Source organism: Triticum aestivum, chromosome 1D (assembly GCF_018294505.1).
Source record: "Triticum aestivum cultivar Chinese Spring chromosome 1D, IWGSC CS RefSeq v2.1, whole genome shotgun sequence".
NCBI lineage: Eukaryota > Viridiplantae > Streptophyta > Magnoliopsida > Poales > Poaceae > Triticum > Triticum aestivum.
In genome coordinates, this window is record NC_057796.1 from 231925055 (window position 1) to 231944087 (window position 19033).

Below are 19033 nucleotides of genomic sequence, written 5' to 3' on the forward strand. Positions count from 1 at the left end.
TGAAGGAATTGCAGTATGTGCCTCGGACTGTCTATCGCATTCTGAGTTTGATAAGTCTATAAGTCTATAAGTCTTCAAGCATTTACAGAATATGAAGTAGGGCCTGTCGCAGTGTCGTCCAAATATTCATACTCATCCGTGTCGCGCGATGAAGAATATGAGCTGGACACCAAGGAGGGAACTTTGACCTTCTTGAATTTCTTTGCTGGTGGTTGAGACCAGTCAAAGTCCTGCTTGAGACCCATTTGCTTCAGATCTTCTTCACCATAAAGATGTGACAGAACAACCGAGGTGCGACCGAAGACTTCATGGAGGTAGTAATGGTTTTTCTTCACTGCATTGTGTGTAGCGGTCATGTTGTGAAGAATTGAACCAAACTGACGCTTAACCCATTTGTGGTTGCGATCGACCTTCTGGTGAAGACTAAGGAGAAGCTCATGATCAGTCATCACCCTTTGAGCTGTGCCTTGAGGATTTTGCTTTGAAGCATTCGCGGCAGAGTCATGAGTGGCAAAGTCATCATTGGTGGAGTAAGATGCAGCTTTGCGAAACTGACCATCCAATGGACGAATGCCTTCATCAATAACAGTAGTAGCCTTGCCCTTTTCATCAGTTGAGGAATATGTCCGCTTGAGGACTTCTATTGGGGGCAAGTAGCTGAGGTGATTCTGAAAGTCAGCCTTGTAATTGATTGAAGACCTGGTTCTGAGGAATCTCATAATCCAGGGAGCGTAAGGCTTCAACTCAAATGGAGATAATGCAACATTGGCCAGAGTCCTCATGAAGAAATCATGGTAGTTGACAGGGACTCCATGAATAATGTTGAAAAGCAGATTCTTCATGATGCCAACGACCTCTTCTTCATTAGAATCGTAGCCTTTGATTGGACTCAATGTCTTCGTCAGAATGCAATAGACAGTCCGAGGCACATACTGCAATTCCTTCACGAGGAATTTGGTCCTTGGGGCTTGACCGGGTTTCAGCGACTTCATCAACACTTGCATGTAGTGATCTGTAAGCTCAAGTTCATAGTATATACAACGAGCACCTTCAAGGGAAGGACTGATAGGCAGGGCATGAAGCAATTTAGAGGCTAGTGCTTTGAAATGTGTATTCTCTGTCATCCAATCCAACACCCAAGAGTTCACATCTTCAGCATTTCCTGTGATGTGCAGCGTTGCATAGAACTGAAGAATTAGCTCTTCATTCCAATCAACAATATCAGTGCAGAAGTTGAGTAGTCCAGCATCATGAAGAACACTGAAGACTGACGTGAAGCAAGGCAGTGATTCCATGTCCATGTGAGGAATATGCTCATGGTCGAAGACTTTGTCTTTGTTGAAAAGCAGTGAAGAATAGAAGTTGGCTTGGCTGGCAGTCCAGAAACGCTTCCTTCTAAGACGAGCAGAGTCATATGGGTTGAAATCCGTGAAAAAGACATGCTCATGAAAGAAGTCATCAGCCTTGAAGTTTTTGCTTCTTGGAGAAAGGATCCTTTGGCTTGGGCTGAGGAGTGTCAGTCAATTGCATCACAACCTCAGGAATCGCAATCTCAGGAACCACAGGCCAAGGAATTTCAGTTGCAGCTTGGTTCTTCAATTCTTCAGCAGCTTGTTCATTAGCACTAGTGGCTGGAATTTCTTCATGAATGGACGGAGTGGTGTGAGGTTCTTCAGAGCCCATTTGAACTTCAGTATGCACTGGGGACTGAGGAATTTGTTGCAAAGGAGTGAACAAAGGAGAATTGGGGTGCTGACTTTCCCAAAAGTCATCATTCATCACTGGTATTGTGCTCCCAATGTCCACATCCTCATATTCTTCACTTAATTCTTCAACGCCTGCCTCTTCAGCTGTGAACTGAGGCACGGGCGATGAGACAACTGGGGTTGAAGGGATTGTATCCACTTCAATTTCTTCGTCCAACTGCTCTGAAGAAGCAGCAGAAGGAACATCTTCATCGGATCCGCTTGGGATCTCATAGTCTTCACCAAAAGGAACGAGTTCCTTTGATGGCATGCATAATACTGGAACAGCATCAACAAGATTCTCAAAAGAGCTTGTCAATTTCTTCATCTTCTTTGGAGCTGAAAATTCTGATGAAGTTGATGCTTTCCTTTTCTTCACTGCTGCATCCTCCGCAGCCTTGGTCTTCTTAGCTTCTGATGCAGAAGGAAGAATTGGACTTCGTGGAGGTGCAGGAGGAGCAGAGGAAATTGGTTCATTTTCTTCAGGCACAACTGATGCAGTTGCCCTGGCATGATCAGTTTCTTCAGGCACAACGGTTGAAGCTTCAGCTGGCCTGATCACTTCTTCAGGCGCAACACTAGAGGTTGCCCTGGCAGTTTCATCAGCGGCTGGAATGCATTCATCAGCCCTGGTACTAGCAGTTTCATCAGCAGCCTAATTTTCATCAGCAGTGCTGGCATGTTCTTCAGTCAGTTGGGCAGATGCTTCAGCTTGAGGAATTTCAATGTGCGTTGGAGCAACATTTGAATAAAATCCTTTCACCAATTTGACAAATCTGACTTTGGCTCCAAGCCAGTCTGCACGGTAGGTGTCAAATTCATCACTGAGGTTTTTGATCTCAGTTTGAGCAGCAATAAGTTCATCAGTGGTCATTTTCACAATGTTCTTCTTCAGAAGGCGCTCCTTCTTGTACTATGCTTTCTTCAAATGCCTGGCCTTCTCGAATTTCCATTTTTCTTCGCCTATGAAGGCGGAAAGCACGTGACTTTGACCAGGAGTAAGATTGAAGTCAGGCATAGGAATGTTGGGGTCCTTGTGCCAGAGATCAATGTACTCAAGGATCAGCTTTGGATCCAAAAGCAGAGGTACATTTGAGCCTTTGGCTCTAGCAGCCCCGTGCTGCCTGTCTCTGATGATTTCAGCGAGTTCCTCATCATCAGATTTGTCTTCATCAGACAGCACTTGGAAGGCGACCTGCTTCTTGTGAGGACTTGGTCAAGAACCTCGTCCAACAGTGGCCTTAGTCTTCAGCAGAGTGAGGCCAGTTGAGAAATGCGGAGGAGCCGAAGAACTTGCAGAGGCACCAGAGGCAATAGAGATGCATGTTGTCCTTTGGCACGAGGCGAGATGCACAAGTGTTGAGGATTTGGAAGGAGGAGCTGAGGACTTTGGAGGAGCTGGTGCAGCTTGAGGAATTTGCCGTGAGGGCTTTGCGGAGCTGGGCCGTGAGGGCATTGCAGATGAGCTTGGCTGTGAGGACATTGGTGCAGAAGCCTTGGGCTTGTATGCGGGCTTCTTGGGCATAGCCTTCTTAGGCTTGCTTGCAGAGGCCTCAACAGCAGCAGCAGCAGAACCTTCATTGAATTTCTTCACTGCTTCTTTTGCCATTTTGGCCAGCTTGGCTTGACGATTGGCTCATTCCTTTGGAAATTCTTCACCTCTTCTGATGCTAGAGGGATCAGCTTCTTGGCCTGGTGCTAATGGAGGTCTTGGGCATGGAGGGTGTACTGCAAATTTCTTCATGTACTTTGGAGTCACATATCTGTACTACCTCCATTCCCGTGCCCATCTCCTCTCTATCCTTTGGATGCGCACCTTGTGCTGATTTTTGTTCTCCTTGCCATACTTGGCCTCACCAGGAGTGCAATATTCATCATAGATGTCATCAGGAATCTCGAAAGCAGTGTTTGCTTCTGGTCTCTTTCCTCCCTTCTAAGATTTCTTGCCTTCAGCCATTTTCTTCAGCTGAGGAATCTGAACAATAGAATTCTCTGAAGAGGTATGCAACTTATCTTTGGAGAACGCTGCAAATGAGTTAAGTTGATGAGAACCTAGAGATTCAGCAATGGACATGTGTACCTGTGAACATAATATAGTTGCAAAGAATTTGGAGAGGTCATATGTGTTCTCAGAAGTTTTTGCAAAAAGAACAAGTTTGAGGAATTTGACCAGATGAGTCTTGAGGAATTTCACTAAGCGTTCTTTGACTTAGGTTCCAGAGTTGTACGGATTGAAAATCCACACAATTGAGGAATCTTGAAGAAAAATGTTGCTTAGGGAAACAGATCAAGAACAGATAATGTGTGAGGTGTTTAGAGTATGAAGATTTGAAGAATAAACACCTTTTGAAGATTTTGTAGAAAACATCAGAATCAACAAGGGTAGTAAAAGAAACTTTTAATTACCCTTGACGAAGAACACGACGAACAGAGAAGTGTAGATTTACAAGTTCGCCAGTCCAGATCTTCCACGCCCTAACTTGGCAGAGGAAGACAGCTACGGCGGCGGCGGAGTGAAGAAATCCGCGGCCGGCGCGAGTACGACGGCGACGAGGTCGAGGCAGTGAAGCTCTTCCTCACCGGCGACGATGGAAGTAGCGGCGGCGCTAGGTTTTGAGAGCTCGAGCGAGGGAGTGAGGTCAAGCGGAGTAAAAACGAAGTGAGGAAGGGAGGGGTATTTATAGTCGAGGTGAAAAACTGCTCACCCGAGGAAATTGGACGAACGTGCCCCTGACCCTTCTCATTCGCGTGACATGTGTCACCCACATACAGAGAGTGAAGGAAATATGCCCTAGAGGCAATAATAAAGTTATTATTTATTTCCTTATATTATGATAAATGTTTATTATTCATGCTAGAATTGTATTAACCGGAAACATAATACATGTGTGAATACATAGACAAACAGAGTGTCACTAGTATGCCTCTACTTGACTAGCTCGTTAATCAAAGATGGTTATGTTTCCTAGCCATAGACATAAGTTGTCATTTGATTAACGAGATCACCTCATTAGGAGAATGACGTGATTGACTTGACCCATTCCGTTAGCTTAGCACCCGATCGTTTAGTATGTTGCTATTGCTTTCTTCATGACTTATACATGTTCCTCTGACTATGAGATTATGCAACTCCCGTTTACCGGAGGAACACTTTGTGTGCTACCAAACGTCACAACGTAAATGGGTGATTATAAAGGTGCTCTACAGGTGTCTCCAAAGGTACTTGTTGGGTTGGCGTATTTCGAGATTAGGATTTGTCACTCCGATTGTCGGAGAGGTATCTCTGGGCCCACTCGGTAATGCACATCACTATAAGCCTTGCAAGCATTGTGACTAATAAGTTAGTTGCGGGATGATGTGTTACGGAACGAGTAAAGAGACTTGCCGGTAACGAGATTGAACTAGGTATCGAGATACCGACGATCGAATCTCGGGCAAGTAACATACTGATGACAAAGGGAACAACGTATGTTGTTATGCGGTCTGACCGATAAAGATCTTCGTAGAATATGTGGGAGCCAATATGGGCATCCAGGTCCCGCTATTGGTTATTGACCGGAGACGTGTCTCGGTCATGTCTATATAGTTCTCGAACCCGTAGGGTCCGCACGCTTAAAGTTACGATGACAGTTTTATTATGAGTTTATGTATGTTGATGTACCGAAGGAGTTCGGAGTCCCGGATGAGATCGGGGACATGACGAGGAGTCTCGAAATGGTCGAGACGTAAAGATCGATATATTGGACGACTATATTCGGACTTCGGAAAGGTTCCGAGTGATTCGGGTATTTTTCGGAGTACCGGAGAGTTACGGAAATACGTATTGGGCCTTATTGGGCCATACGGGAAAGAAGAAAAAGGGCATCAAGGGTGGCCGCACCCCTCCCCTTGGTCGGGTCCGAATTGGACTAGGGAAGGGGGGCACCCCCTTCCTTCCTTCTCTTTTTCCCTTCCTCTTTTCCTATTCCATATGGGAGGTGGAATCCTACTAGGACTAGGGAGTCCTAGTAGGACTCCACACTTGGTGCGCCCCCTCCTAGGGCCGGCCTCCTCCTCCCTTGCTCCTTTATATACGGGGGCAGGGGGGCACCCCAGAGACACAACAATTGATCCTTGAGATCTTTTAGCCGTGTGCGGTGCCCCCCTCCACCAAATTACACCTCGATAATATCATTGCGGAGCTTAGGCGAAGCCCTGCGTCGGTAGAACATCATCATCGTCACCACGCCGTCGTGCTGAAGAAACTCTCCCTCAACACTCGGCTAGATCGGAGTTCGAGGGACGTCATCGAGCTGAACATGTGTAGAACTCGGAGGTGCCGTGCGTTCGGTACTTGATCGGTCGGATCGTGAAGACGTACGACTACATCAACCGCGTTGTGATAACGCTTCCGCTGTCGGTCTACGAGGGTACGTGGACAACACTCTCCCCTCTCGTTGCTATGCATCACCATGATCTTGCGTGTGCGTAGGAAATTTTTTGAAATTACTACGTTCCCCAACAGAGAGGTGGCAATCGTGCGAGATCGTGGGTGAATAGATAAATCCATCATGAAATGTGGAAAGGTTTGAGCGGCAAAAGCCGAAAATTCAGATAAGATAATTTTAATGTTTCGTTCGCAAATTCTTCAGCTGACAAGGACACAATGAAGATTTTGAACGAGTTTCAAATAGAACGCATAAGAAGAATTTGTGAATAGACTGGGTTGAGTTTAGCATAGAGGGGGAAGGGTTCGATCACATTCACTTAACAAAAAGGCAACATGAAGAAATAGCAATAAGTGAATCTTGTAGAGGACATAAACTCATATATATATAGCCAATGAAGAAAAATGACGGAATCAGTGAAGATAATGCAAAGTTGAAGAAATTGAACAACTGAGGAATTTAAAAAAAACTCAAATTGAAGATTTTCAACTTTTGTTGGTGGCGTGACCCACCGTATAAGAATGATGATTTCAGACACCGCGTACAATTGTCGTAGGGTTCTGAGAATCAAATTCTCCGTTAATTTCTTCACACTTAGAGTGTTAGTCTTCATTGATTGAATAAAAACGTTTCTTCGTGTGTTGCACATCTAAGTCGTCAATTTTGCATTAGAGTTAGGATGTGTGTCCTTTTCAAAGGACATTTGAAGATTCTAGGATATTTAGCTCACACCGCAACTTGCTAAATCTCTTCTCATCCAAGGGCTTTGTGAAGATATCGGCTAGCTGTTCTTCAGTCTTCACGTGCTCAATAGAGAAGTCGCCCTTCAACACATGATCATGAAGAAAATGATGACGAATCTGAATGTGCTTTGTCTTCGAGTGCTGAACTGGGTTATGAGCAATCTTGATGGCACTCTCATTGTCGCAATAGAGTGGCACATTCTTCATGTTAACGCCGTAGTCCTTGAGGGTTTGCTTCATCCATAGCAATTGAGCACAGCAAGAACCAGCAGCAATGTACTCAGCTTCAGCAGTAGACAGTGATACGCAGTTCTGTTTCTTCGAGGACCAACAGACCAAGGATCGTTCGAGGAAATGACATGTGCCTGATGTTGACTTGCGGTTCACACGATCACTAGCATAGTCAGAGTCTGAATATCCAATGAGATCAAAAGCCAAGCCCTTGGGATACCATAATATAAGTGTTGGTGTGTGAGCTAGATATCAAAGAATATGCTTCATAGCCTTATGGTGTGATTCCTTCGGTGTAGCTTGAAATCGGGCACACATGCAAACACTAAGCATAATATCTGGCCTAGATGCACATAAATACAATAAAGAGCCAATCATGGAGCGGTATACCTTTTGATCGAAGTCAATACCATTTTCATCAGTGCATAGATGGCCATTTGTGGGCATAGGGATTTTGACGCCTTTGCAATCTTGCATGCCGAATTTCCTCCATACATCCTTGAGGTATTTCTCCTGAGATACGAATATGCCATTGCGCTGTTGACGAATTTGAAGACCTAAGAAGAATTTCAATTCTCCCATCATAGACATTTGATATTCTTCACTCATCATATAGGCAAATTCATCACTGTAACGTTGGTCAGTGCAGCCAAAGATAATATCATCAACATATATTTGGCACACGAATAATTCATCATCATAGGTTTTGGTGAAAAGAGTTGGGTCAAGTGAACCGGGTTTGAAGCCATTCTTCATGAGGAATTCCTTCAAAGTATCATACCACGCCCGAGGGGCCTGCTTGAGGCCATAGAGGGCCTTATTGAGTTTGAAGACTTTGTCAGGATGCTTTGGATCTTCAAAACCTAGAGGTTGAGCAACATATACTTCTTCCTCAAGCTTACCATTGAGGAATGCACATTTCACATCCATTTGATATAAGATAATATTATGATGGTTAGCATAAGCAAGTAATATGCGAATAGCCTCAAGTCTAGCAACAGGTGCAAAAGTTTCATCGAAATCAATTCCTTCAACCTGTGTGTAGCCTTGAGCTACAAGTCGTGCCTCATTCCTCACCACAAGGCAATTTTCATCTTGCTTATTGCGGTAGATCCACTTTGTGCCAATGACATTGTGCTTGCGAGGATCTGGTCGTTTGACCAGTTCCTAGACGTTGTTGAGCTCGAATTGATGTAATTCCTCTTGCATAGCTTGGATCCACTCAGGCTCCAAAAATGCTTCATCTACCTTAGTGGGCTCTACGATAGAGACAAAAGCAAAGTGCCCACAAATGTTAGACAAATGTGAAGCTTTTGAGCGTGTGAGAGGACCTGGTGCGTTGATGTCGCTGATGATTTTCTCAATCTGCACTTCATTTGCAACGCGAGGATGAGCGGGTTGTCGTCGAGGAATTGGATCAGCATTTTCTTCAGCACCATTTTCCTCAGGTGCATCAGCATGATGTTCTTCACGTTCTGGAGACTTCTTCAGCAGATTCTTCAGTAGGAATGACATCCTCAGTAGCTTTAAATTTGATGGTCTTCTCAGGTGACTTTTCATCTAGCACAGGAGGTAGGTGCTCTCTTTGCGAGCCATTAGTCTCATCGAACCGCACATCTACAGTTTCAACAACTTTGTGGTGAACATTGTTGAAGACTCTGTAGGTGTGTGAGTCCTTTCCGTAACCAAGCATATAAACTTCATGTGCTTTCGCTGCAAATTTAGAATTGTGATGAGGATCTCTAATCCAACATTTAGCACCGAAGACTTTGAAATAACTCACATTGGGTTTCTTGTCATTGAGGAGTTCGTATGCAGTCTTCTTGAAGAATTTGTGAAGATATACCCTGTTGATGATGTGGCACGCAGTATCAATTGCCTCAATCCAGAAATGACGAGGCGTCTTGTATTCATCAAGCATAGTGCAAGCCATCTCAACAAGAGTCCTGTTCTTGCGCTCCACGGCACCATTTTGCTGAGGAGTATAAGGAGCAGATAACTCATGAGTAATACCAAGTTCATCAAGATAATCATCAAGACCAGTATTCTTGAACTTAGTTCCATTGTCACTTCTGATGTGCTTTATCTTCACACCAAAGTTGGTTGAAGCCCTCGAGGAAAATCGTTTGAAGACTTCCTGCACTTCATGTTTGTAAGTGATGATATGCACCCATGTGTAACGAGAGTAATCATCAACAATAGCAAAGCCATATAGAGATGCTTCATTAGTGAATGCAGAATAATGGTTAGGACCAAACAGATCCATGTGAAGCAATTCAAATGGTCGAGTGGTAGTCATGATAGTCTTCGCTGGATGCTTGGCCTTGGTCATCTTTCCAGCTTCACAGGCTCCGCACAAGTGATCCTTGAGGAATTTGACATTCTCAATGCCAATGACATGCTTCTTCTTCGCAAGCGTGTGCAAGTTCCTCATGCCAGCATGACCAAGTCGTCGATGCCATAGCCAGCCTTCTGAAGCTTTTGCAAGTAGACATATAGCTGGTTGTGGTCCTGTAGAGAAATCAACAATATACAAATCTCCTCTCCTAAAGCCTTCGAAGACTTTGGAATTGTCAGCTTCCATGATCACAACACACCGATACTTGCCAAAGATAACAACCATATGAAGATCACAAAACATTGAGACTGACATGAGGTTGAATCCTAAGGACTCGACAAGCATGACTTTGTCCATGTGTCGATCCTTTGAGATCGCAACCTTACCTAGACCCAATACCTTGCTTTTGCCTTTGTCAGCGTAGGTGATATGCTTCAGATACGATGGAGATAAGGGAGCGTCCATCAATAGATTCTTGTCACCAGTCATGTGATTTGTACATCCACTATCGAGGACCCATTCAGTGGCTTTGGGTTGATCGTCCTGCAGATGAATTAGGGTAGCTTACGAACTCATATACTTCATCAGTGAAGAATATGACATCAAATTCATCAGATCAATTTCATCAAGCAATATAACAGATAAAGCAGTGTGAGGACGTGAGAAATGAGAATTCGTTTCTTCATGATTAGCTTGCGTCCTTTCGAGCATATTCAAGTCTCCAGCAAATACTTCAGATGGTTAAGTTCGTCTGGAGACCTGACCCTGCATAAGAGATTAGTTCTTTTTCTTCACCACCCACATCTGAAGGGGTGGCAAAGAGTTCATCATTCTGCGAGCTCCATAAGAGAACGGTGGCAAAGAAATTGAACTGACGAAGTTGAGAAAGTCTTCAGTCAAAGTCTTCAAACAGATATGAACAAGCACACAACTCAGTAATGAGGAAATGGAAGGGTTGAGGAAATAGAACCAGTAGGCTTGGTGAAGACAATGATTTGGTAGACCAGTTCCAACTGTTGTGACAGTTGTACGTCTGGTTAGGGCGGCTAGGTATTCAAACCTGAGGACACACAGTCCCGGACACCCAGTCCTGAACACACAGTCTAGGACACTTAGTCCTCACCGTATTCCCCTTGAGCTAAGGTCACACAGGCCTCGCCCAATCACTCATGGTAAGTCTTCAGGTGACTTCCAAACCTTCACAAACTCGGTCACTCGGCGATCCACAATTTCCTCTTGGATGCTCTAGACCATGATGCCTAACCGTCTGGAAGATGCACAGTCTTCAAAGGTAACAAGTGTCGGATCCAGCAGGATCAATTTCTTCAGTGATGCTCAATCACTTTGGGTTTGTAGGTGTTTGGGTTTGGGTTTTCTTCACTTGATGATTTTCGCTCAAAGTCCTCGGAGGATGGGATGCTCTCAAATGACAAGTGTCAGTTTCTCTCGGAGCAGCCAACCAGCTAGTGGTTGTAGGGGGTGGCTATTTATAGCCTAGGGAGCAGCCGACATGATAAGACATAAATGCCCTTCAGTGATATGACCATTAGGTGGGTAGATATTTTGGGACAGCTGGCGCGTAGCACAGCAACGGTCGGAAATTTGAGGCTCAAATTCCTCACGGCTATCATGTTCCTCACTTGTAGGCAATCCGCACTGGCGAATTCCTAACTCCTCAGTCAGAACAAATTCCTCAGAGACCAGAAGAACTTCATCTCTGTCACTGAAGAAATTGACTGAACTATATGAGATTTCCAATGGCTTTACTCGAAGGGATTGGTAGGTGTAGGATTTTGATATGAGCATCACTTGGAAACTTTTCCTTAGTATTTCCTCGACCCCCTTTAACAGTACGGTGTTTCCTATGACTCAAGAAAGAGAAAATGAAACTACGAAAACAAAAGTCTTCACGCTTCATGTTCCTCGTATGAATACCAAGTCTTCATGGTCGCACCAATTTCTTCACTTTCGAAGTCTTCAAAAAGTCTTCAGAAATCCGAAGTCTTCAGTCGAAGACATTCATTTTTAAGGGTTGACTTTCTTTGTAAATATCAAACTCCTCATAGACTTATAGACCTGTGTACACTCACAAACACATTAGTTCCTTAACCTATAACTCTTCAGTACACCAAAATCACTAAGGGGCACTAGATGCACTTACACATGTTAGGCAGCATTCCACATCAAAAAGTCTGTTTTTATCATTTACCTACTCAAGGACGAGCAGGAATTAAGCTTGGGGATGCTGATACGTCTCCAACGTATCTATAATTTTTTATTGTTCCATGTTGTTATATTATCAATCTTAGATGTTTTATAATCATTTTATAGTCATTTTATATCATTTTGGGTACTAACCTATTGACATAGTGCCAAGTGCCAGTTGCTGATTTGCATGTTTTTTACATCGCAGGAAATCAATACCAAACGGAGTCCAAACGCAGCGAAACTTTTTGGAGATTTTTTTTGGACCAGAAGACATCCAGTGGGCCGAAGAAGCACCTGGGGGGTGCTCCGAGGGGAGCACAACCCACTAGGGCGCGCCTGGGGGCCCAGGCGCACCCAGGTGGGTTGTGCCCACCTCGGGTGCCCCCCGGACCGCCTCTTTACTCTACAAATACCCCAATATTCCAGAAACCCTAGGGGAGTCGACGAAAATCAATTCCAGCCACCGCGGAGTCCAGAACCACCAGATCCAATCTGGACACCATCACGGAGGGGTTCACCACTTCCATTGGTTCCTCTTCGATGATGCGTGAGTAGTTCTTTGTAGACCTTCGGGTCCGTAGTTAGTAGCTAGATGGCTTCCTCTCTCTCGTTTGATTCTCAATACAATGGTCCCTTGGAGATCCATATGATGTAACTCTTTTTGGGGTGTGTTTGTTGGGATCGGATGAACTTTGAGTTTATGATCAGATCTATCTTTTTATATCCATGAAGTTATTTGAGTTTCTTTGATCTCTTATATGCGTGATTGCTTATATCTTTTTATATCCATGAAAGTTATTTGAGTTTCTTTGATATCTTATATGCGTGATTGACTATAGCCTCGTATTTCTTCTCTGATATTTGGGTTTTCTTTGGCCAACTTGATCTATTTATCTTGCAATGGGTAGAGGTGCTTTGTAGTGGGTTCGATCTTACGGTGCTTGATCCAGTGACAGAAGGGGAATCGACACGTATGTATCGTTGCTACTAAGGATAAAACGATGGGGTCTATTTCTACATAAATAGATCTTGTCTACATCATGTCATCATTCTTATTGCATTACTCTGTTTCTCCATGAACTTAATACACTAGATGCATGCTGGATAGTGGTCGATGTGTGGAGTAATAGTAGTCGATGCAGGCAGGAGTCGGTCTACTAATCTTGGACGTGATGCCTATGTAATGATCATTGCCTAGATATCATCATGATTATTTGAAGTTCTATCAATTGCCCAACAGTAATTTGTTCACCCACCGTTTGCTATTTTTCTCGAGAGAAGCCACTAGTGAAATCTACGGCCCCCGGGTCTCTTTCTCATATTATTTGCCTTTGCGGTCTATTTTCCTTTACTTTTATTTTCAGATCTATTAAACTAAAAATACAAAATACCTTGCTGCAATTTATTCTTATTTATTTTATTTGGCGTTTGATCTATCAATCTACTATAATTTATTCACGTCTGTTTGCCTATCTCTAGGCGCCGCTACCCGAAAGGGATTGACAACCCCTTTTACACGCCGGGTTGCGAGTATTTGTTATTTGTGTGCAGGTGTTGTTTACGTTTTGTTGCTTGGTTCTCCTATTGGTTCGATAACCTTGGTTTCATCACTGAGGAAAATACCTAACGTCGCTATGCTGCATCATCCCTTCCTCTTTGGGGAAATACCGACGTAGCTTCAAGCCGCATCAATTAACGCTGAAGCCCAGTGTCTGAAGGAACCCGGCGATACGCTGGTACCAGGCGCGAGGTGCTTGCTTGAGCCCGTAGTGAGACCGGGACAGCAAACACACATGCCCAGGAAGATATGCATCGACGAAACCGGTGGGCTGCTCACAATAAACCTGCTCCTCAAGATGGCCATGAAGGAAGGCGTTGGATACATCCATCTGATGAACCGGCCAGCCTCGGGACACTGCCAGCTGGAGAACGGTGCGGGTCGTGCCCGGTTTGACAACCGGCGCAAACGTCTCAGTGAAGTCGACGCCAGCATGCTGCCGAAAACCACGGACCACCCAGCGAGCCTTGTAGTGCTCAAGTGTACCATCCGAGCGGGTCTTATGGCGAAAGACCCACTTGCCGCTGATGACATTGGTGCGAGAAGGCCGGGGAACAAGTGTCCAGGTACAGTTCCGCTGAAGAGCGTCGAACTCTTCCTGCATCGCAGCAAGCCAGTGAGGATCACGAAGGGCTGCGATGGCGGACATAGGAATCGGTGACGGCTCGATGGTGGAGGCGGCGAGGAGATACTCGTCGCTGGAGTACCGCAGACTCGGGCGGTGAACACTGGCTCGAGCCCGAGTGAGGGGGCGAGATGGCAACTCCGAGATGAGGCCCGAGGAGGCGGCCCGTGAAGCAGCCGGTGAGACGGCCGACGAGGCAGCCGGCGAGGGTGCGGCACCCAAGGCAGCCGAGGAGGGCGCGACGCCCAAGGCGCCCGATGGGGAGGGGGAGGCCGCGCCCGAGGGGGGCCCGAGGGGGCCGCGCCGGAGGCAGCTAGTGGGGAGGCCGGCGACGGGGCGGCACCCGAGGTGACCGGTGAAGATACCGGCGACGGGGCGGCCGGCGAAGAGGCCGGCGACGTAGTGGCGGCCGACGAAGATGCCGGCGAGGCGGGCGATGCCGAGGCCCCTGACAGAGTCGGCGAGGGCGTGGTGGGGGCGCGAGGCGCAGCTCGTCCTACGGCGCGAGGACCGCCAAAGCCCGGAGGCGGTCCAAGAACCGAGCGGGGCCGTCCACCTGACGGGGTCGCTGGAGGGCCGCCGGTGGCCGGCGGCGACGGGGCGACGGGAGGTACCTGCTGAAATAGAAACACCTTCTCATCAAAGTAAACGTGCCAGGAGGTGAATACACGATGTGAGACGGGATCATAGCAGCGGTATCCTTTGGTGTTAGGTGGGTAGCTGAGGAAGATGCAAGCGACAGAGCGAGGTGCAAGCTTATGAGGAGCAGTGGCGGCGATGCTAGGATAGCAGAGACAGCCAAAGATGCGAAGGCCATCATAAGATGGGGGCGCACCAAAGAGGAGATGGTGAGGGGCATAGTTCCAGCGTGGGCGACACGGACGGATGTTGATGAGGAGGGTGGCGGTGGCGAGAGCGTCCGGCCAAAACCGGGGAGGCACGTTAGAGTGAAAGAGCAACATGTGGACGCAGTCATTAAGAGTGCGAAGGATACGCTCGACACGGCCATTTTGTTGGGACGTGTAGGGACAAGTGAGGCGGAAGATAGTGCCGGGGGAAGGTAGAAGGTTACGAACAGCGACGTTGTCAAACTCTTTTCCGCTGTTAGTTTGTAATGCAAGATAGGACGACCGAACTGTGTGGTGACATAGGAATAAAAAACGGTGAGTGTGGCAAGGGAGTCGGACTTGCGACGAAGAGGAAATGTCCACACATAATGAGAGAAATTCATCTAAGATCACCAAATAGTATAGGTAGCCCGTGTTGCTTGCAGTCGGGGTTGTCCAAATATCACTATGCAATAACTGAAACGGAAAAGTGGAAATAGTGGTAGATGTGCTAAAGGGAAGACGAACGTGCTTGCCAAGACGACAAGCATCACAAGAATGGTCGTCGATCTTATTGCATGAGAATGAAAAGCTCTTAAGAATTTGACGCAAAGTGGTGGGGTTCGGGTGTCCCAAACGAGCATGCCAAAGGTCGACACCTGCGGCGAGGGCGACTGGGGTGGTGGATGCGGTGGCGGAGGAGTGCACCGGATAGAGCTCGTCAGGACTATCGCAACGGTGAAGGGCCATCCGAGTACAGGCGTCCTTCACAGAAAAACCGACATCATCAAATTCAACGGTAATGGGATTCTCACGAGCAAGACGACGAACAGATACAAGGTTCGTAACTAAATCAGGAGAAACAAGAACATTAGACATAGTGATAGGCATAGATGTGGAAGGAAACGAAGTACAACCAACATGTGTGATGGGTAAAGAGGAACCGTTACCAACGGTGATGCAAGTAGGAGTATGAACCGGAGTGGAGGAGGTTAGAGTACCGGGATGAGATGTCATGTGGGCGGTGGCGCCCGAGTCCATGTACCAAGCGCTGCCGGTGATGGGGACGAGTGCAGTGTAGCCAAGGAGGTAGTGTCCCATGACGGTAAGACCGGCAGCAAGGCGAAACCGCCGTAGGGCTAAACCGGGGCGGGCGGAGCATAGCCACCGGCCATCGGCGTGGTGAGCAGAGCCGCGGAGCCGGCACCGGCCGGCTGCTGCGGCACGGCGAAGTAGGCCGGATGGCCCGCCGGAAAAACCTGCGTAGCAGAAGACATCGCAACGGCGGCGGCTGGGGGAGAGGGCGTGGCGGCTGTCAGGAGCGGCTGCGGCGCGATGGGGATGGGCGGCGGCTGGATGCGACGGCGACGGCCTGGTGCGACGGCGGCGGCTAGAGGGGACGAGCGGCGGCGGCTAGAGCAGTGGAAGGTAGGGGACGGGTGGTGGAGAGGCGGTACGGAAGCGGGAGAGGAGGGAGCGCCGGCGACCGGCGGTGGCGGCGGGTGGGGAGAGTGGTGCGGTGCGGGGTGAGGGGGGAGGTGTGGAAGCTTGGGGCACAGCAGCGACCGGCGGCGGCGACGGCTGAGGAGGAAGCCACGGAGGCGCGGCGTCGGGTGGGAGGGCGGCGGCGACCGGCAGCGGTGGCGGCGGCAGCGGGGGGGGGGGGGGGGGCGAAGGGAGGAAGCGGCGGCTAGGTCTAGGAACGACCTGCTATAGATACCATATAGAAGACTGGAATAGGTTGTGCAACTCAATTGCATTAATCGGTGCATCAGGCACGTATACAACTATATATGATGAATAGAGGGGGGCCACAACCTCAATTGTACAGATGAACAAGGAGGTGAGTCCAAGACACAATATATTTAACAATATGTACATATACTAAGCAGTGTCATGGTAGGCAAGGTGCATGCACAAATTATTTTCACTGCATGGGTGAGATATTCACGTATGTATGCAGCCACTTTGCAATGATCATCTATTGCCGTGCACGTTACTCACAAGGATTAGCCCCTGCACGTGATTTGTAAGTACGTGCCATCGTTAAAACATTCCGGCTAGCGCTCCAAACCTGACATGATGATGATGTTTTCTTTTTTCTTTTTTGAGAATGACATGATGATGTTTTAGGGTTTAAGTGGATTGCTTCGGCGGTTCGGTCCATGCGAGGAGCCTAGGAAAATATCAATTGATCCATGCAACCGGATAAGGAAGCCAACGATCATTCGGGATAAAATTGATCTGCTCCCGAGTCCCCAAGTCGTTTCTGTTGCCTAGCTAGTTGTCCCTCTCACCTTTGGCGGCTGATCGGGGGCGGCGCAGGCAAATCTTCGCTCTTGAATCTGGTGACTATCTCATTACCTGCTCTTGATCCGACTTTGTAATTGCGGGATTTGGGGGTCCGTGCTTGATATGTGATACATACACATGTTTGAACGGGATTTAGGTTTTGCTGAGATTTTGACGATAAGTTTGCCATTTTCCAAGAGACTCTATGACGCGCGCCGCTGCCCGAAGATTTCCGGTGTGACGAACCCTCGTTCGCTCGGCAGGCCGACCCGAACTCCACAGCACCAGCAAATTGTTGGAGGTTCGTATCATCCTCTAAATTCCCGTCAGTTTGTGCGTTTGAATGTGTGGCAACAAAACGCTTGTTCGATCGAATATATATGGGTCCGTCAGTTTGTGTGTTTGAATATGAATATCAGTTTTGCTAAAGCACATCTAGATGTACCATAAGTATTGCATATCTAAGTCCTATATCATTGATCTTACACGAAGATTCATGTGGATTTTTTTTTTCCTTTTCCTGTCTGTGCATGCTTGTGTCACTTAGATGTGCAATAACTAAGGCACATCTAAATGTGTCCTAGACAAAATCGAATATCAGTTGTATGTGAACACAACAGAAGGTCGTCCGAATATATAGGAGAGGCGTGGAGCGCAGCCAATAAAACACAAAGTTCTGATTTTGCTGTCTCTATTTTCGCTTATGAAAATGACAGGTTGTAGCCGAGTAACATCCGTGCAAGACCGTGGAGGGAGGATGCCATGCAGGCAAAGACTTTGGATAATAAGCTTAGTAAAGTAAATACCTTCGCGAATAATTATTCTTACTGTTTGTATCCAGAAGTTACTGCTTCCTAAATTGTATCTTTATCCGCAGATTGCACAAGATCGGGTCATACATTCTACAGGTACCTATCACCGATGCCACTTTGGTTAGGTCTCCGTTTCGAAAAAAAAAAACTTTGGTTAGGTCTTGCAACGAGTATGTTCAAGCATTTTTTTTGGTGATAGTATCTTATTTTCTTTGGTCTTCTTAAACGTTGCATTTCATAGGTGGATGAATTTGCTCACCAGACCACTGCAGCATGCCATTTTCAAGAAACTATATGATAAACTGGTTCAAAAGAACGAAGTGGCCGAATGGAAGGCTGTTGCTGATACACATGTACACTTTATGGAATTCAAGCTGGACGGTGTACCCATTAAACCTCTCTATGGTCCTCCTTGCCCAACAATCCCAATCCCACCAGTAGGTAACATTCCTATTATTACACTATTATTATATTTACTTTGGGTGTGACTATGCTGTGAGTCTTTTATTTTCAAATATATACCAACGCATAAGCTGTGACTCTAATTGGGTCATTTCTGTGTTTATTTCTGATTAATTTGCTGCCGCTTATCTCACTGTCAGCTTTACCTCCCGTTCGTCTTTCAGTGTTTAACCTCGATGCGTGAAAGTTTTATTTCCCGTCTGACCCTACTTGGAATCGACAAACATAGAAAAAAAATTATCCGCTCTAGAAATACGCATATCTACTGAGAGAAAAGCATGTCTAGTGAAAAATAGAACAATGAAACTTCGGAGTTTCTAAAGTGCAGAGATTTAGTTTGGCTATTTCTAGACTACACTTCTACTTCCTCCGTTCCTAAATATAGGTCTTTCTAGAGATTTCAACAAATGACTATATACAGAGCAAAATGAGTGAATCTACACTCTAAAATATGTCTATATACATCCATATGTGATAGTCCATTTGAAATCTCTACAAAGACTTATATTTTAGAACGGAGGGAGTATTACCTAGTTACAACGTGTCCCTCCAGAGTTACCTTCCATGCAAAGATACCTAGAACCTTGTTCCTACATGATGTTGATGTATTATCAGTCCCGGTTACACATTATTTTTGTAGGTGAATAAAACTAATCTTACTCCATGCTTTTTTTTTGTTGGGTCAACAGGCCAACGGCCGTAGCAGGTCAAGCGAGATGTTTTGTTCGATATTTCCTTGGTTATCAAGTTAGTTTTTAGCCGTCA

At 46.4% G+C, this 19033-nt stretch overlaps 1 protein-coding gene across 1 annotated transcript; it reads left to right on the forward strand.

Moving 5' to 3' along the window:
• The first annotated feature begins 17129 nt into the window (after window positions 1-17129).
• On the forward strand, window positions 17130-18327 carry LOC123167800 (uncharacterized). Its single transcript, XM_044585665.1, has 4 exons — window positions 17130-17295; window positions 17711-17792; window positions 17872-17902; window positions 18048-18327. Exons 1-4 carry the CDS (start codon window positions 17133-17135, stop codon window positions 18102-18104), a joined length of 333 nt encoding a protein of 110 aa, XP_044441600.1. The 5' UTR covers window positions 17130-17132; the 3' UTR covers window positions 18105-18327.
• The last annotated feature ends 706 nt before the right edge of the window (window positions 18328-19033 follow it).

Coding starts and splice junctions, on each gene's coding strand:
- LOC123167800 (XM_044585665.1), top strand. CDS start 17,133: ATGTTTGAACGGGATTTAGGTTTTGCTGAGATTTTGACGATAAGTTTG. Junction 17,296..17,710: donor GCACCAGCAAATTGTTGGAG/GTTCGTATCATC, acceptor TGAAAATGACAG/GTTGTAGCCGAGTAACATCC. Junction 17,793..17,871: donor TGGATAATAAGCTTAGTAAA/GTAAATACCTTC, acceptor CTTTATCCGCAG/ATTGCACAAGATCGGGTCAT.